The sequence below is a fragment of the Cervus canadensis genome, chromosome 29, assembly GCF_019320065.1.
Source record: "Cervus canadensis isolate Bull #8, Minnesota chromosome 29, ASM1932006v1, whole genome shotgun sequence".
NCBI classification, from domain to species: Eukaryota; Metazoa; Chordata; class Mammalia; order Artiodactyla; family Cervidae; genus Cervus; species Cervus canadensis.
The window spans coordinates 15,928,944-15,949,745 of NC_057414.1; the positions used below are offsets into that span (position 1 = coordinate 15,928,944).

The window sequence follows — 20,802 nt, forward strand, 5'->3', positions numbered from 1 at the left end:
ATTAACCCTCGAGGTACATCTGGATTGGACTAAACTTTTACCAACTGTTCTCCTCAGAATACGGGCTTTGCCCAGAAAGCCCCTGGGGCTGAGCCCCTTTGAGGTGATGTATGGAAGGCCCATGCTCCCTCCTGGACTCCCCCCCTGAACCTCCTCCCATACCAAGCTTCCTACACTCCCCTCTGCTGGCGCAACTCCGCAATGCCCTCTGGAGATACGTCAACCACAATCTGCCTGCCCCTGACCCCCAAGCCTCCCTGCCCCCTATACAAATTGGGGACATGGTCTATCTGTCTGATAATCCCCAGGGTGACCTAACCCCAAAGTGGCAGGGACCATTCAAAGTCATCCTCCTTACCCCAACTGCAGCTAAACTCGAAAAGGTCACCTCCTGGGTACACCTCTCTCGTCTAAAACGGGTCACCTCTAATCCTGCGCTGCCCTCCTTAAATGACACCTATCAGGTCTCCCTCACAGGACCCACCTCCTTAAAATTCACCCGGCGACAACCCCTGTCAACCATCGGAGAGGACATTGAATGACCTGGACTCTCTTCAACCTACAACTGTTCCTGACCCAACTACTACAAGACCTCTGGATCAGCGCCCCAACAGGAACCTCCTTCAAAGACCTGACTACACTGGTGTCTCAACTGTGGCTCCAGAGAGCCTTCTACAACCTGACTCCAGACGAAATTGATTTCTTTACTCTCATTCTCTACATCATTCTATATCCTAATGAGCACTGTTCCTCCTCAGATTCAAACAACCACCAACTTGGGGCCTTCTGCCCCTCACCCTGACTGGCCTCTCCCTGTCTCTCTAACCATAACTGCACTCCTAATCTTAATCCTTGCTATAGGCCTAGTAACTGTCTCCCCTCAGGACTGGCCACCTATCCTTCGTCTTTCCGTGGGTATCGCCTACGTTGTTAGCTGTGTTCTACTCCTTGGGTGCTATTTTCTCTGTACTGCCTAACCAACAGCCCCATGGCTCCTCTGCTCCTTATCCTTGCTGCACTCCCCAGCCTTCTGGCTACTCCCTGCCCCTGCTCAGACATTTATTCCTACGTACATTCCTCATGTTATAATACAGCTCCAAAACCATGCACCACGAACCTCGGGGGTGGGAAGTCCAAATCCCTACTCACTGTCAAAGTACAAAAGAGAGGGAGTTTCGTGAGTACCTGCCATAAGCCAAATGGAAAAAACATATGTTTTTATCCCATTACTCACTGGGGGTACTCAGACGGAGGTGGGGTACTAGATCAAAATCGGGAAAAAAAACAAGAACAAGTTATAAAGAACATAATTTCCCAGTTACAGGCGACCCCTGAGCCTTACAAACGCCTAGACCTCCTTTCCCAATTACGGCCTCTCCTAAAACCTCCCTCTGGCAACCAACACCTTACCCGCCTTCTCAACTCTTCCTTCCAATTCTTCCAGTACACACAACACACATCCCAGTGCTAGATATGCATGTCACTGTCTCCCTCACCACACATAGCAATTCCCTTACCCTCAACCTGGCTGTCACAGGACAACTATATCTCCCCTTCCCAACAGAAAACTACACCACTCATTGGGCCAGTCTCTGACAATGTCCTACTCTCAGCCTCTTCAAACCTAACCTGTATTAACTACTCTAGTCCCAACTACACTGGTCTTACAAACTCGCCTCCCTCCTTCTGTTCCACTTGGGTTCTGTGGAACAGCACAAATAATTGCACCAATCCAGGAATCTTCATTCTCTGTGGGACCTATGCATATTCATGCCTCCCCTTAGACCCCCCTAGACCCTGCATCTTGGTCTTCCTGACCCCAGGCCTAACATTCCTCAAAGAGAAAGAGATAGAACAAATAGTTTACCCCCCAAAAAAACTTTCCCACAGAAAAAGACGAGCTGTCATAGCCCCCCTCCTGATTGAGACTGGCATAGCAGCAGCCCTAGGCACCAGGATTGGAGGCATCTCGACCTCTACCCATTTCTATTACAAGCTGTCCCAAGAACTTAATGAAGACATGGAGCAGGTAATAGAGTCCTTCGTTTCAATCCAAAAACAAATTAACTCATTAGCTTCTGTGGCCCTACAAAATAGGAGAGCCCTAGACCTTCTCACCGCAGAAAAGGGGGGGACCTGCCTTTTCCTAGGAGAAGACTGCTGCTATTTTGTTAATAAAACAGGCATAGTCCAGGGCCGAGTCAAAGAACTTAGAGACAGAATTGAACGCCGCAAAAAAGAGTTACAAAACCTTTACATTCCCCAAAACCTGTTCCAACAGATACTCCCTTGGTTGCTCCCTTTCCTGGGACCATTGGTACTTATCATTCTATTCCTCTTATTTGGACCCTGTCTCTTTAATCTCTTTCAAAGGTTTCTCCAAGAACGGATTCGGGCCATCTCTCGAGATCAGGTCAAGACCATTCTTCTTCTCGAGAGCCTCACCTCAAGCTCAGAAAAAGGAGACTGTGGGCCCTAGGACGATCCTCCATTCCAGACCCAAAACCGTCGCCCCTATCCAACAAGAAGTAGCCAGAGAGATACGGCGCCCTTTTTCCCTTTTTCTTATGATTTCAGGGTCTGAAATGAAGGAGTCTTTTGGGCCTAGAAAAGAGAACAACAGTCTCAAAGGCCCCTTGCTGAATCATCTAACTTCGGAGAAAACAAAGCATAACTTTAGTTCCATCCTGATGCTCCAGGCCAGCTGCATCTATCTGGGACTTATCACCCCCTGTCCAGAAACCTACCACCCCCTACACCCGCCCAGAAGACTTATCACCCCCTGCCCAACTACAAGTGTCATCTCAACAAAAGAATACTCAAAATATCCCACTTGATTGACGTTTCCCTTATTGCTTCCACAAACCTCCCTATAAGTATGAAGCCTCCCTGATCCCTTTTGGCGCTCAGCCTGGTCATTAGGCCGACTGTCCCCCCTCCTTGCCTGAATAAAGGTAACCTACTTCTGTTGAGGTCGTCTTTCCTTTTCTGCCTCGCCGAAACTGTACCTTACAAAACCCAGGTTCAAACCCTGGGTCAGGAAGATCCCCTGGAGAAGGCAATGGCTACCCACTCCATTATTCTTTTCTGAAGAGTTCCATGGACAGAGGAACCTGGCAGGCTATAGTCCATGGGATGGCATAGAGTCAGACGTGACTGAACAACCCACATTTTCACTTTTCATACACCCACAACACACATCATTTTACACACGATATACAGTTATTTTATTTGACATTGAACTGAACAGAAACTAAAAGATCAAAAAGCCAATTTATGACTTTACGTTTATGATCTAATGAATTGACTACATAATTTGAGTCATCATGTCTACAAGAAGATTTAATCAACACTATGTAATAGATAAAATTTCTTTGGGACATACAGATCTTCAACCAAATTGTATTAAGTGATTAATTAATTTCCTGACACTCTCTTTCACATCTTTGTTCCTGAGGCTATAGATCAGAGGGTTCAGCATGGGACTCACCACTGTATAAAATACAGAACCTACTTTGACCATGAGCCATGAGTTTTTGGAGCTGGGTACACAATAAAGGAACAGGACAGTCCCATGGAATGTGGCGATGGCAGTCAGATGGGAGGCACAAGTAGAGAAGGTTTTTGGTGAATCCCAGGAGAGGGCATGTTTATGATAGTGACAAAAATGGAAATATAAGTAGTGAGGATAATTACCAGGCTGCTGGTAATTGAATATGGCGATGGCAAAACAGAGCACTTGGCTGATGAAGGGATCAGAGCAGGAGACGGAGACAATGACAGAGTGCTCACAGAGGAAATTATTTATGATGTTAGACCCACAGAAGGATAACGTCTGGAGAAAATAGGTGAGTGTCAGGGAAGAGACTACACCCCACATGTAGGGACAGGCCACTAACGATGCACAGAGCTTTGGGGACATGACCACTGTGTAGAGTGGAGGCTTACAAATGGCCACAAATTGGTGATAGGCCATCGCTGTCAACATGAATGCCTCTGCCACTGAAAACATACAAGCCGAGAAGAATTGCATGATGCATCCCATGAAAGAGATGGTTCTGTCTTCCACAACCAAATTCTCCAAGAGTTTGGGTGTAACTGTGGTGGAATAGAAGAAATCAACAAATGACAAGTGACTGAGAAAAAAGCACATGGGGATGTGGAGTTTGGGACTGATCCTGATGATGGTGATCATGCCCAGGTTCCCCACCACGGTGACGGCATAGATGGTGAGGAAAATCAGGAACAAGGGAACCTGGAGGTCGGGATATTCTGAGACACCCAAGACGCCCAAGGGTGAACGTGGCTCTGGCAGTCTCATTTCCTTCAGCAAACCACATAATTGTTGTTGGAGAAAATCTAAAATAGTGATAATAAAATGATAACAATGATAATGATGACAGTCCATGGATATGATATTTATTGTGTGTCAGACATTGTGTTAAAATATTGCTACATTAGTTTTGACCACTAAATAAGACATGAATTTCAAAACAAGCAGTCTCATGTTTTACAAAAGGAAATGGAAGCATATATGAGCTAAGAAACTTGTTTGAATTAACACAGCCTGCTGGTGATGAGTTAGATTTGAAGTGACCATGAGTGACAGAAATTGAATTTAGTTTAGAGTCAGAGAGAAATATTTTCTATAGTGTCATAGAAAAATATGTTTTTCACAGTTCCATCATTCTGAAGGTCTGTGCCATTTAATGGGAGTAACATAGCAATAAATGAAAACATAGCACTCAAATTTATTTTAAAAAGCAGGAGGAGTAATGTTTTTAGAGGCAGTTGTACTTCTATCATTATGTTCAAACTGAAGATCATCGAAAAGGCAGAGGTCATGAGTCACCACAAGAATTTTCACATTTTGAAAAACATAAATGGACATTGAGAGAAATAAAGCTCTATCTTCAAGTTTTCCAGTGATTCCAGTCTGATGCTAAGATTATTGGCTTTGTGTTCAATGCAGCAACCCAGTAAAGTAATGGAGTTGTGTTATAATTTGTGGCGCCCTCACTTTTGTTTTCTTTCCTATCTCACTGTTTATCATTTGTCTCACATAGTGCCACTGATGCTCTCAGTATAGTCTTTTAAATTCTTTGATCAATATCTCTTAACTTGCTATCAATATTTTCAATCCAATACATTTATTAGGAATATTATAGCATTAAATGCTTATAGAATATCTGAATTATAGAGTAACTTAAAATATATTTTGCTCAACTCTTCCATATTCTATACTGTTTCTCAAGAAAATCAGAAAATACAGTAATAAACACAAGGTTACATTATGACCCACAAAACTTCTGGTGACAGGAATATTGAGTTTGATTAAAACCACAGGTGAAAAAATAAAATAAAATAAAATAAAAAACAGGTGATAATCTTGCTTTGAGTTATACAATTATTTGTATACATTATTTTGAGAAAGCAAAAGCATCTTGTACTGGTAAGCAGTTTATAGCAACAGAAGTATATTTATTTAGCAAATATTTTAAAATAAGTTAACCAATAACAAGCACACATCTGAAATATTCAGATTAATAAAGGGACTATTAGTTCAACTCTCATAAACACGGATGCAATTTTAGTTTTGTCTGACCATGTGAAGGGAGAAATAATTCATTATTTCTTGAATAGCTTTGTGGTACTTTTGACACTCAAAAAATATATTTCCTATATGCAGAAAAGGGAATGGGTGGGGAGTGGAGAAGAGTTAGTGACAGACAGACTAGCTCAATGAAAGAAGCAAGGAGTTGGAAACATAGATTTAAATTCAGTTGCAAGCTTTGGCATTTACTGTATGATCTTTAGTGAATCACTCAGATTTTATGAGTCTCAACTTCTTTATCAGTAATAGTGACATGATAATATATATTTTATAGATGTATAAGTATTAAGTTAGAAAATGACATTAATATAATTAGCACAAAGTCTGACAGTTGTGGAGTTCAAAATAGATAGGTTTTCCCACCTTCATCTCTTTTAATTATTAATACTCTGAATAATTGGTATTATTTTTAAACACATATTATTTTAAACAATCTAAGAAACAGGTCAAGGTCCAAAGTTGGCAGTAACAAAAATGCAGAAACAATTTGTGATGTCGAAGAATAGCTCAACTTTTTTTTTTTTTCTGAATTTCCTCTTGGCCCTGTTCATGTTAATTCATCAATCACTGTCCTTCAATAAATTGTCTCTGTTTACCCTTTGTTTTCTCTTTATTATCTGACTCTTACTAATCATCCAATTTTAATCTCATGGATCACCTAGGCTCAGCCAACTTCCCTGTAGTGGTGCTACCCTGCACTGTGAGAAAATTAATTTCTTCTTTTCTTGATTACTGTATCTGTTATGACAGTTTCTGACTCTTAAAAACTTTAATTTCTCCTTATTAACTAATTTATCAAGTCTAAATTTCTCTGCTCAGTTTTACATAAAGCCTTATCCTAACTATATTCTTCAATTTTCAACCTTCTTTAATTAAGTCAGTATTCTCAGAATATAATGCTTGTAATTTCCTCTTTTTCTTACATATTGATGCAGCACTTGAACAATATAAAAAACATTTCATGAAAATTGCTATCATAAGGACACTTTTCCTTTTTACTTCAACCATATTTCCTACACCCTTGACATGCTGGTGGACATTACTGTCAGAAAAATGGAATTGTATATTATGGTGTTCATTATTATTATATACATATGATTCTTACCTTCTTTTAACTCAATTTTGAGGTGTTGAGGAATTATCAGGCATTATAATATTTTTAAAAATTTCATTGTGATTATTCTGCTAAGCACAATGTGGATATCCTCAGAGCAAAAATCAGGATGATACCCCAGTGAAGGGGGAGGAGATCAAAGCTCAGTCTTCAGGAAAATGGACTCAGGAGACATCACCACACAAAGACTGACAAACAGTGTCCACTGCTTTAGAGGTTTCAGGATCTCAGAGTTCCCCAAAGGAGAGAAAAGAAACATGATAGAAAATCCCACCTGAAACCAACTCACCTGAAGATCCTGTTTCTACTACTAATTGTCTCCAGGGGAGCTCCCACTCTGAATTCAAATATCATGTAAAATATTAAGGAGTTGGTCAATGTAGCAGGAGCCCACAAAAATTTAATGGGACTGGAATATAATTCTTTCTTAATATCCAGAAAAACTCAGAGAAAGGAAGAGACAGAGGGAGAGAGAAAGAGAGAGAGATTTGGAAGCTGAATCTGAGTCCTATGAACAAAATGTAGGGCTTATGTATGCTTCCATGACCTAGGGATTTAGACCCCAGAGAGCCTTTCTTGAGCTATTTCTTTTTATATCCCACATCCAGAAATTAGCTTGAATGCTTTTCTATGTGGCAATTTGCAAGAAGGCAATTTCTTCTAAATCACTGGAGATAGTGACTCAATAGACTCTTTCATGGATTTCTTTAAGAAATAATTATAGGAAAAAACATGAACTGAATAAGAAAACATGGTGACTACAGTAAAACCCAAAATGAAAGATAAATAAGCTAATCTTTCAGAGATATTAATGACTGCTATTATATATATTTACTGTATGATTTTTCTGTCCCATTCTGTATGTGAAGTGCCCTGTGTTTTGAGATGTATGAACAACATAACTTGGTCTCTGGTTTTATTGCCTAACCTAAATGAATACTATAGTCTGCAGAAACAATGATGTTCTTTATTGAAACTAAATTGTGTTTCCTTCTAAATATGAGCTATACATACTTCCAAGCTTATAGTAATACAATTAAATAACATAATCTCTTAAAAATGGTGAATGCATCTTGGTGATGAATGGTGAATGTTTAAGTCTCTAAAACCTCTGAGTGTCAATCAATCCACTGATTTCACTACACTGAAATATCACACAATTATATTCACTGACTTTTGGCTCAGGGATAAAAAAGAAGTTGCCTGCAATGCAGGAGATGTAGGTTCTATCCCTGGGGTCGGGGAGAAACCCCAGAGAAGGAAATGGCTACTCACTCCAGTATTCTTGCCTGGGAAATACACGGGACAGAGGAGCCTGGTGGGCTGCTATCCATGTATTTGCAAAAGATTTGGACATAACTTAGTGACTAAACAACAACAAGAAATGTTTTCCCTAGGCTCCAGACTCTACCAGGAAGCCATAACACACCAGAGGCTGTTTCCCACCAGGCACAGAATTATTGTACATAGCTTGATGTTGATCCAAAATCCCACAAGTCATTATGGCTATTCTTTCACTGAGATAGGCTTGAGGTCCACAATGCATCTTCCCCCCATTGCTGACACCTCTGTACTCTGGACTAGCTTTGGAGCCAATATCTACACTCTAGTCACCCAGAGTTAGCAACCTTGTTGGATATTAGTTTTCCGTGCTGCACAACAAATTGCCACCAACTTAGAGACTTAAGCTGCTATCACAGTTTCTGTAGCATAATAGTCTGGGAAGTGTTTGCATAACTTTATAAGATACTGCTAAACTATTTTCAAAGTTATTTAACCTTATATTCTTTTTTTGAAATGCATAAGCGTTCAACTTGTTCCACATTTTCACCAAGATTTGAAACTCTTATTCATTTTAGCTACTCTAAATAGGGTACAGTAGTTTCTCCTTGTGGTATAAGTTGTAACTTTAATAAGAATGTCACTGATGACTAATGATGCTTAGTATTTATTCATGTGTTTATAGATGGTTTGTGTGCTTTGTTTTGTCAAATGTGTGCTCAGATAGTTCATCAAACCTTTAAGTAGTTTTTCTTTTCTTCTTGTTTTGACTATGAAGACTTCTCTGTATGTTTTACATACAAATAATTTATCAAATATAAGTTTTGCAAATATTTACTCACAATCTGTAGCTTATATTTTCATTTTATTAAAGGTGTCATTTATGCTTAAGAAACTTTTATCAAATATTTTAATAGTAATTAAATTCCTTTTATTGTTTTTTAAAGATCCATCATTTTTATGTTCATTCAAAAAATTCTTACCCCAAGTTTTGAAAGATTTTTTTTTAAAATTTTTTAAAAAATTATTTTTATTTTTATTTATTTTTATTTTTTTATTAGTTGGAGGCTAACTACTTTGCAACATTTCAGTGGGTTTTGTCATACATTGATATGAATCAGCCATAGATTTACACGTATTCCCCATCCTGATCCCCCCTCCCACCTCCCTCTCCACCCGATTCCTCTGGGTCTTCCCAGTGCACCAGGCCCGAGCACTTGTCTCATGCATCCCACCTGGGCTGGTGATCTGTTTCACCATAGATAGTATACATGCTGTTCTTTTGAAACATCCCACCCTCACCTTCTCCCACAGAGTTCAAAAGTCTGTTCTGTATTTCTGTGTCTCTTTTTCTGTTTTGCATATAGGGTTATCGTTACCATCTTTCTAAATTCCATATATATGTGTTAGTATGCTGTAATGTTCTTTATCTTTCTGGCTTACTTCACTCTGTATAAGGGGCTCCAGTTTCATCCATCTCATTAGGACTGGTTCAAATGAATTCTTTTTAACAGCTGAGTAATATTCCATGGTATATATGTACCACAGCTTCCTTATCCATTCATCTGCTGATGGGCATCTAGGTTGCTTCCATGTCCTGGCTATTATAAACAGTGCTGCGATGAACATTGGGGTGCACGTGTCTCTTTCAGATCTGGTTTCCTCAGTGTGTATGCCCAGAAGTGGTATTGCTGGGTCATATGGCAGTTCTATTTCCAGTTTTTTAAGGAATCTCCACACTGTTTTCCATAGTGGCTGTACTAGTTTGCATTCCCACCAACAGTGTAAGAGGGTTCCCTTTTCTCCACACCCTCTCCAGCATTTATTGCTTGCAGACTTTTGGATAGCAGCCATCCTGACTGGCGTGTAATGGTACCTCATTGTGGTTTTGATTTGCATTTCTCTAATAATGAGTGATGTTGAGCATCTTTTCATGTGTTTGTTAGCCATCTGTATGTCTTCCTTGGAGAAATGTCTGTTTAGTTCTTTGGCCCATTTTTTGATTGGGTCATTTATTTTTCTGGAATTGAGCTGCAGGAGTTGCTTGTATATTTTTGAGATTAATAGATATTTTGTTTTATGCTAAATTTTTTAGTTTTAATTTTTATGTCTACATCTATGATTCATTCATTTATGACTTCTTGGAAGGAAAGCCATGGCAAACTTAGAGAGTGTATTAAAAAGTACAGACATAAATTTGCTGACAAAGGTCTGTATAGTCAAAGTTATGGTGTTTTCAGTAGTCACATTCAGGTGTGAGGGTTGGGCCATAAAGAAGGCTGAGTGATGAAGAACTGTTACTTTTGAATTGTGGTACTAGAGAAGACTCTTGAGAGTCCCTTGGACAGCAAGGGGATCAAACTAGTCAATCCCAAAGGAGATCAACTATGAATAGTCATTGGAAGGACTGATGTTGAAGCCAAAGCTCCAATACTTTGGCCATCAGATAAGAAGAGCCAACTCATTGGAAAAGACCCTGATGCTGGGAAACGTTGAAGACAGGTGAAGGGGGCAACAGAGGATGAGATGTTTGAATAGCATCATTGACTCAATGGACATGAGTTTGAGCAAACTCTGGGAGACGGTGAAGGCTAGAGAAGCCTGGTGAGCTGCAGTCCATGGGGTGGCAAAGAATTGGACATAAATTAGTGACTGAACAATAGGAGCGATTCATTTCATTTCATTCATGTTAACAGTTGTGTATGCTATTAAGTAAAAATAAAAGCTTATTCCTCCATGTGGATACTCAATTATCTCAGCCTTGTTTATTGAAAATTATTTCTCTATTGAATTATAATAGCGGATATTTTTGAAATTTAAATGACCAGAGACACTTGAGTCCATTTTGGTATCCTATTAGTCTAATATCCTATTGCCTTGATTACTGGAAAAGTTTTTGTAATAAAATAAGGATATGAACATGGGGAAAGTAGAATGATATTTTAATTTTGCTTCCTGGTCAGCAGGCTATACATTCCATGAATAGAAATTGACTTCCACCATTTATTATGCAATGATTAGCAAATGATTCATTATAAGCTACAATATGCTGAAACCAGCTCTGCTTAAGCCAGCTCTGGAGTATGATTACTAGTCTAGGGACTTAAGTTTGACATGCACATATCTGATGAACTGAGAATCAGTTTTTCTTTGGAAGGGAAAGTTGCTCAGCCATGTCCAACTATTTGAGGCCTCTTTGGAATTCTCCAGGCCAGAATATTGGAGTGGGTAGCCTTTCCCATCTCCAGGGGTTTTTCCCAATGCAGGGATCAACCCAGGTCTCCAGCATTGCAGGCAGGTTCTTTACCAGCTGAGCCACAAGGGAAGCCCTTTCTTTGGAAACACACATATAAAATTATACTATATATGGTAAAGAATTTGTAAAGCAATTGTACTCCAATAATAAAATAAAATAAAATAATTAATTAATAATAGTCACTGAAAAGCTTTGTTTAACAATTACTCTTACTATTGTTGATATTTTTATTATCAATAGCAAAACATATGAAGTAAAATTGCTTTTCATGGGCTGTAAACTCTAACTGATGGTACCTAATTGTTCTCATAAAGTACAAGTTTGAACCCTAAAAAATAATAAAGAAACAGGGTTACCAGGGGCCAAGGTGGGAACAAAACCTAATACATTTCATCAAGCTCTCTTCTCCCTGCTGACTCCAGGTGTCTTCTTTTCTAGATTTCTGTCATATGTACCTAAACATCGTAGTTTAAGACAACATTTGGTCTTTGTATGATTAGCATAATTGTGTTGTTGGTTGGTTATTCATGTTTTATTGCTATTGTGTGTTCAGTTGATTAGTTCTTGGAGTCCACGTTGCCCTTCTGTCTTTAATTTTCCCAGACTTGTGTTTTGAAAAGAGAGTCATAAACCATTTTATGCCTTCTTTGCATGAAACTTGAACTTTCTCCTTAGTCATCTTTCTTATGATGTTCATGCCAACTAGCTAAGGCAGAAAAAAAAAATAGCTTATTTCATCCTATACCCATAAACTTTTAATAAATTTGAATTCACTAAAAATCAATTTACAAATATTACAAAAAACAGTCTGTTTGTTTTGGTTTACATGTGGTTTACAGCTATTTTACTAAGCACTGATGTATGAAACAATCAATAATCAACTCTCAATAAAAAGTTGTCCTGCCATAGGTATATTAACTAAAAGTTTATTTATTAAAAGATTTGAGTCATCAATTTCACTACAAGAATGGAACAATCTGTAGTATAGTAAATCAGCTTTTATCAGAAATAGAATAATGAATCTAAGAATATTAGGTGGCATGACAAAGTGATTTTGTGAAAACTAATTTTGTGAATGTATTTTTTACTTCTTTGTTCCTCAAACTGTAGATCAAGGGGTTCAGCATAGGAATCACTATTGTGTAAAACACAGAAGTCACTTTAACTGTGAGCCAAGAAGTTTTTGGATTAGGAATGCAGTAAAGGAAATGGATGGTTCCATGGAAGATGCTGATGGCTGTCAGGTGGGAAGCACAGGTGGAGAAGGTTTTCCAGCGTGCACTTGTAGAGGGCATCCTCATAACAGTGATAAAAAGGAATATATAGGACATCAGAATAATCACCAGGCTGCTCACCTCATTGAATATGGCAATAATAGAACATAACATCTGACTGACATAGGGATCTGAGCAGGAGACAGAAACAATTACAGAGTGGTCACAGATAAAATTATTTATGGTGCTAGACTTGCAATAGGATAATGCAAGAAGAAAGTATGTGAGTGTCATGGAGCACACTACATCCCATGAGTAAGAGCCAGCCACCAAGAGAACACAGCGCTTCGGAGACATCGCAGGGGCATAGAGCAAGGGGCTGCAGACTGCCACAAAGTGGTCATAGGCCATTGCTGCTAACACGAATGTTTCTGCTACACCAAATAGGTGAGCAAAACAAAATTGCACAGTGCAACCAGAGAAAGAAATGGTTCTGTCCTCCACAATCAAATTCTGCAACAGTTTGGGTGTAACTACAGTAGAAAAACAGAAATCGACAAAGGAGAAGTGACTAAGAAAAAAGTACATGATCATGTGGAGTTTTGAACTGATCTTGATGATTATGATCATGCCTAAATTCCCTACCACAGTGATCCTGTAGGTAGACAAGAAAATAAGGAAAAATGGGACCTGGAGTTCTGGATATTCTGAAAAACGCAGGAGAATAAATGTGGGTATGATACTCTGATTTCCTTCTGATAGCAGAATGATTCCTGTTGAACAAAGGACCAAACATTATTCCTGAAAAATAGAAATGAATAGAAAAGAGAAACAGAGAAGGCAGAAGCTTCATATGTCTCTGGGGAGTTTGTATCTATTCACCAGGTATGGTCCTCAAACCAGCAGCAGCAGGGACACCTAAGAATATGTTAGGGATGAAAATTCTAAAGCCCCATCTCCAACTTCCTGAATAAAAAACTCTGGAATGGAGCCCACAATTTGTGATTTATCCAACCCTTCAGATGATTTCTGATGCATGATAACTTATGAGAACCACTAAAATACAGACTATTCATGCTATCATTTAAAATTTAACTCTTACTTAGTATTTTTAATATACAACTAAAATATAAATTTGGAACACAAAAGAAATTGTAAATCTCAAAATTTTGAGACACCAAAACGAAGCAGAGTAATTTGTTATGGTTTGAACAGTTACACTAAAGATCAAGGAGATCACATGATATGTAAAAGGTGCCATATAAATCTTAGTATAATTTTTTTATTCTAGTCATATTAAAGAATTAAGCACCCATAAAGTTTGTGAATTGGCATAAATCTTAAGTTGTAACTAGTTCATGCCTTCTATCTGGTGCTTAAATTAATTATAGAATCTTATTCATGAAATAATCATGTACCTTCCATCAAAACCTCCATTAAGGTTATACTGCCTCCTGGGGTAATTTTTGGTTTTTTTATATTGACATTTTGCTTAACATTGATTCGTTCATTAATTGAAGCTAATTAATTTATATTAATTATTTGTAAATATGATTTTAGATCATCTATTTTAATATAAAAGGCTTCCACAGTGGCTTGATGGTAAGAATCCACCTTCAGTGTAGGAGGCACAGATTCGATTCCTGAGTGGGGAAGATTCCCTGGAGAAGGAAATGGCAACCCACCCCAGTATTGCTGTGGGCCTCTCTGGTGGCTGAGTCAGTAAATAATCCACCTGCAATGCAGGAGACCACCTGCAATGCAGGAGGCCTGAGTTCAATCCCTAGGTCAGGAAGATCCCCTGGAGAAGGAGATGACAACCCACTCCAGTATGACTTAGCAGCTAAACCTTTGTGATATATATATAAAATTATAAATGAGTGTTAATTGCTCTCTCATGTCTGACTCTTTGCAAAACCACGGATTGTAGCCCACCGGGTTTCTCTGCCCATGTGATTCTCCAGGTAAGAATACTGGAGTGGATTGCCATTCCCTTCTCCAAGGGATCTTCCCAACTCAGAGATCAAACCCAGATTTACTGCAGACAGACTCTTTACCGTCTCAGCCACCAATATATGGTTAAATATGAGAAACAGAAAGATATATTTACCAACAATAATTTTATGCAAAATTCATTCAAAGACAATGAAAATTACATATTTTCTCTACCAATGAGTAAACCTCTGCTAAGATGAGGCAAACTTGGACAAGATGGAGAAGCAAGAGCTGCAAAGCCTTAAAATGAATGGCCATGAGACACAGACATAAAACTTCAGTAAAATTAGATGGACGGTTCGTTTCATCTTAGTTTTGTCTGGATCAAGTATCAGGCTACAGACTCAGCTCCACGAAATTCTGCTTAATAGTCACTATAAACAACCCTAGATATAAATAATGTGTCATCAGAATATTTTTTTTCCAATAGCAAGTGGGACTGGGCAGATACATTGTAAATATCCATTATTGTTCAGACTGTTTTAATAAATGGCTTTCCTTTAACATTTGAAAATATTAGCAACACCTTGGTATATTAGGAAGACTGGAATCACTGTTTTAGTTTATTGATGCAATACTCACATCAATAACAAAAGAGACTGAAAAATTGATTTGGTGTTCAACCTTAGCAATTTTAAATAATTTCGGAGAAAATCAGTGGATTAATGGTAGTTTTGTACTCAAATTGGAACTAGCTTTATGGAATTACAAAATTCGGTGTATTTTTGCAATTTCCCTATTGCTCATTGCTGCCAGTTTCAGTAATGCAAATCTTAATTGTCAAAAACACTTCGTGCCATATTAGTGCAAATTGAAATGTCTCTGATCATAGAAAGGGATCCTCTGTAGTTTGTGGAATAATCTACATGAGCTGTAGCTCCATCTTTTCCACGTCATTTGAAAGATACAGAAAGTAACATAAGTGAAGTCGCTCAGTCGTGTCTGACTCTTTGTGACCCCATAGACTGTAGCCTGTCAGGGTCCTCTGTCCATGGGATTCTCCAGGCAAGAATACTGGAATGGGTTGCCATTTCCTTCTCCAGGGGACCTTCCCAACCCAGGGACCGAACCCGGGTGTCCCGCATTGTGGGCAGACGCTTTACCATCTGAGCCACCAGGGAAGCCCAAAAATAATATAAACTGACCTTAAACCAGATGTTCTTGATTAATTTACTGAGAATTTCTTTTTAGGATTAATGAATCTCAGGCATGTTTCTTCTCAGTATTCAAACATTCTTTAAGATATTAAACCACAACAACAACAACAACAAAACTTTAGGCTAGCAAAAAATGGTAATATATTTCAATGATCATGCCAAAAAATGGCATTTTATTTCTAGGGACTTTAGAGGTATCAAAAAATACAAAGAAAAATTAAAAAGCTGAATTCACAGTCTAAATTCTGCCAAACCCTGGGTCTTATATCCACCCCCCTCCCCATGACCATGAAGATATGAAGTACACAGAACTGTAATTGGAGTATTACTCAGTTCAGTTCAGTTCAGTTGCTCAGTCGTGTCCAACTCTTTGCGACACCATGAATCGCAGCACGCCAAGCCTCCCTGTCCTTAACCAACTCCCAGAGTCTACCCAAACCCATGTCCATTGAGTCAGTGATGCCGTCCAACCATCACATCCTCTGTCGTCCCATTCTCCTCCTGCCCTCAGTCTTTCCCAGCATCAGGGTCTTTTCAAATGAGTCAGCTCTTTGCCTCAGGTAGGCAAAGTATTGGAGTTTCAGCTTCAACATCAGTCCTTCCAATGAACACCCAGGACTGATCTCCCTCAGGATGGACTGGCTGGATCTCCTTGCAGTCCAAGGGACTCTCAAGAGTCTTCTCCAACACCACAGGTCAAAAGCATCAATTCTTTGGTGCTCAGCTTTATTTATAGTCCAGCTCTCACATCCATACATGACCACTGGAAAAACCATAGCCTTGACTAGATGGACCTTTGTTGGCAAAGTAATGTCTCTGCTTTTTAATATGTTGTCTAGGTTGGTCATAACTTTCCTTCCAAGGAGTAAGCATCTTTTAATTTCATGGCTGAAATCACCATCTGCAGTGATTTTTGAGCCCAGAAAAATAAAGTCAGCCACTGAGTATTACTCAGTGGACCACAAACCATGTAATTAGTCAAAACACTGTTTCTTGTGTCATTTTAGTAGATGTGTTTTCTTCTAAGTCATTAAAGATAATTACACCACCACATCTATCCCATTAATTACTGTTTTGACATTGAACTTTTGAAATAATAGGTATTCATCAAATAAACATGAAATATAGACTTTGAAATATGAAAAAATATGGAAATAATTGTTATTAACTACATTTCAAATCCAGTTTTCAAGTTTAGAGTAGAGAAACTTGGCCAGCTCTGCATTAAGCAAAAGATAAAGGTGGTCTTCTCCAATGATGTAATGTGGGTATAATTCACCCCTGATATGATTTCACGAGAAAAGCTTCACCTCTGTGATAAAACCATACCAAAAATCTACAATCCCAGTTTAATGTGAAAGAATCATTAGGTAAACCCATATCTGAAAACATTCTTCAGGATACCTCATCAATATTACTTAGAATTGTCAAAGTCAAGAACAAAACAAGAAAGGAGTGCAAGAGTCTTTCAGACCAGAGGATACTGAGGAGGTGTGAAAACTAATTCAATATGGTACCCCAGATTACATCTCAGAAAGAAAAGAGTGTATTAGTGGGAAAAAACAAACTGGATGGAATCCAAATAAAATTTAAATTTTAGTCATAATAAAGTACCATTAATTCTTTCTTAAATTTTATTTTACTGTGGTAAGAACACAATATAAGATCTACCCTCTTAAGATATTTTAAGTGTACAGTACAGTACAGGTCAGGAAACAACAGTTAGAATTGGACATGGAACAACAGACTGGTTCCAAATAGGAAAAGGAGTACTTCAAGGCTATATATTGTCACCCTGATTATTTAACTTATACGAAGAGTACATCATGAGAAACGCTGGGCTAGATGAAGCACAAGCTAGAATCAAGATTGCTGGGAGAAATATCAATAATCTCAGCTATGCAGATGACACCACCCTTATGGCAGAAAGTGAAGAAGAGCTAAAAAGCCTCTTGATGAAAGTGAAAGAGGAGAGTGAAAAAAATTGGCTTAAAGCTCAACATTCAGAAAACTGAGATCATGGCATCTGGTCCCATCACTTCATGGGAAATAGATGGGGAAACAGTGGAAACAGTGTCAGACTTTATTTTTGGGGGCTCCAAAATCACTGCAGATGGTGATTGCAGCCATGAAATTAAAAGACACTTACTCCTTGGAAGGACAGTTATGACCAACCTAGACAGCATATTAAAAAGCAGAGACATTACTTTGCCAACAAAAGACCATCTAGTCAAGGCTATGGTTTTTCCAGTGGTCATGTATGGATGTGAGAGTTGGACTATGAAGAAAGCTGAGCACCAAAGAATTGATGCTTTTGACCTGTGGTGTTGGAGAAGACTCTTGAGAGTCCCTTGGACTGCAAGGAGATCCAATCAGTCCATCCTAAAGCAGGTCAGTCCTGGGTGTTCATTGGAAGGACTGATGCTGAAGCTGAAACTCCAGTACTTTGGCCACCTCATGTGAAGAGTTGACTTATTGGAAAAGATCCTGATGCTGGAGGGATTGTGGGCAGGAGGAGAAGGGGATGACAGAGGATGAGATGGCTGGATGGCATCACCGGCTCTATGGACATGTGTTTGAGAAAACTCCGGGAGTTTGTGATGGACAGGGAGTCCTGGCGTGCTGCGATTCATGGGGTCGCAAAGAGTCGGACACGACTGAGTGACTGAACTGAACTGAACTGAACAGTATTGTTGACTACACATATAATTTTGTACAGTACAACTGTGTGTGACTTGCTAAACTGAAACCTCTTGACCATTAATTTGTAAATCCCTGCTTCCCTCTCCTCTAACCTCTGGTAACTATTATTCCAATCCTTGATTCTGGTATATCATATAAGTGAAATCCTGCAGTATTTGCCTTTCTATGACTGACATTTTCATTTAGCATAATGTCCTCGTTTCATCCATGTAGTCACATATTACACAATTTCCACCTTTTTAAATGTCAGATTGTATTACATTGTTTACATATGCACCACATTTTTATCCAACTATCTGCCCATAGACATTTCAGTTGTTTCTACACCCTGGCTATTGTGAATGGTTCTACAGTGAAGGGTGGAATGCTAACATATTTTTGAAAGCCTGACCTCAAATTTTTAGGATAATACCCATAAGCAGGATTTCTGGATCATGTACAATTCAATTGTCAACTTAATAAAGAATCTCTATACCATTTCCCACAGGAGCTGCAACATTTTGCATTTCTACGAACAATGTACAGTGAGGTGTGATGAAAACTATGAAATATCTTTGCAACATATTTTTAATTAAAAATTATATAATTTAATTTTAAAGTGTCATCATTCACATTAGTAGTCCCATTTTATTGTATCTCCAACACTACAACCAGCTCTGCTTTATGCCAACATACTATCAATTCTGAACTGAAAAAGTGTAAATGTAATAACTAGCTCTCAGTATCCCCACTTTGCATCATTTTGCTACATTTGCCAGACTTTGCTTTTAGTATCTGTGACTGTCAGTGTTGGGTCCAGGTTGAGGGGTAGTTTTGGAGGTAGTAAGCAATATTTTTAACATATATATATATATATATTAACTAAATAGCAGCTAATTAGTGAATGCAAACTTACAATTTCCTAATAATGTTGGGCTGGACATAAAAGTTCATTCCAGTTTTTCCATAACATGTTACAGAAAAACCAGAACAAACTTTTTGGCCAACCCAATATACACAGTCCACAAAGAAGTAAGCTAGACACAACAATTTTATTTTCCTGGGCCAGAAAAAGTATGTGAAGTAAGGGTTTGAACACTTTTTTCTTCACATAAACAGATACTACAAAATCACAGGAGCTTTAGGGTCTCTTCCCCAACAGATTCTCTGGTGGCTCAAATAGACAACTTTATTGTCAGGCTGCAAGGTGGAAGAAATGGGTCCAATCCCTGGGTGAGGAACAATCCCTGAAGGAGGGCATTGCAACCCACTCAAGTATTCTTGCCTAGAGAATACTGTGGACAAAGGGTCCTGGTGGGCTACAGTCTCTGGGGTCACAAAGAGTCAGACGCAACTGAGTGAATAAGCACACCTGTAATAGCCATTACGGGAGTAATTGGTTGGCGTACAATAATTGCTTGGCATACAGTAATTGACCCAGGAGTACAGAATGAAGCAGGGCAAAGGATAATAGAGTTCTGCCAAGAGAACACACTGGTCATAGCAAACACCTTCTTCCAACACAAAGGGAGGAGCTAAGATGGTGGAGGAATAGGATGGGGAGACCACTTTCTCCCCTACAAATTCATCAAAAGAACATTTGAACGCTGAGCAAACTCCATGAAACAACTTCTGATTGCTACCAGAGGACATCACATGCCCAGAAAAGCAGCCCATTGTCTTCAAAAGGAGGTAGGACAAAATATAAAAGATAAAAAGAGAGACAAAAGAGCTAGGGATGGAGACCCGTCCCGGGAAGGGAGTTGTAATAGAGGAAGTTTCCAAACACCAGGAAACCCTCTCACTGGTGGGTCTGGGGGAAGTTTTTGAATCTCAGAGGGCAACCTAACTGGGAGGAAAAATAAATAAAACCCACAGGTTACAAGCCTAAAAGCAACTCCCAGCAGAAAAGTACCCTAGATGCTCGTATCCGCCACCAGCAAGTGGGGGCTGAACAGAGAGGAGCGAGCAGCATTGCTTAGGGTAACGGCCGGACCCAAATGCCCTGAGGGCAATCTGAGGGAGCTAACGAGAGATAGCAACTGAAACTGTGGGATAGCAAGAGAGAGAGAGAGAAAATTAACCTGCAAAAAGCACTAACCTAACACACTCCTGTCCCATTCGTAGAACAAAGGAAGGACTGAGCGATTCCAGAGAAGAGCTAGCCGGCTGCGGACCAGCGCATCCCCCACCAGAGGCAGGAGGTAGGGGGGAGGGGAAAAGGGAAAACTCAGCCCCAGAGAAGCATTCCCTACCAAACTGCAAACAGGCTTCCAGTTTCTAACCAAAGACTTCCTGAGATTCTGGATGGTTGACATCCGCTGGGAGGGTCACAGCTCCCTCAGAACAGACACAAGGAGCACCCAACCTGCGCGTGCAGACACAGGCTGGGACCGCGGAGTGGAGAAGGCGCACCGCACCCGGGGAGAGTGCACTTGTCAAGCTCCTGGCTGCCTGAGCTGCGGGTGGGGAAGGCACAAAACGCAGGT

At 39.3% G+C, this 20,802-nt stretch overlaps 1 protein-coding gene and 1 pseudogene across 1 annotated transcript; both read right to left on the reverse strand.

The window, feature by feature from the left end:
• Positions 1 to 3,391: 3,391 nt before the first annotated feature.
• On the reverse strand, positions 3,392 to 4,340 carry LOC122431450 (annotated as a pseudogene).
• Positions 4,341 to 12,296: 7,956 nt separating this feature from the next.
• LOC122431451 (olfactory receptor 5D13-like) lies at positions 12,297 to 19,698 on the reverse strand. The gene is made up of 2 exons (XM_043452751.1): positions 19,686 to 19,698; positions 12,297 to 13,252 (listed from the first exon to the last, which is right to left on the reverse strand). The coding sequence occupies exons 1-2, from the start codon at positions 19,696 to 19,698 to the stop codon at positions 12,297 to 12,299; spliced, it is 969 nt and encodes a 322-aa protein (XP_043308686.1).
• Between the last annotated feature and the right edge of the window lie 1,104 nt (positions 19,699 to 20,802).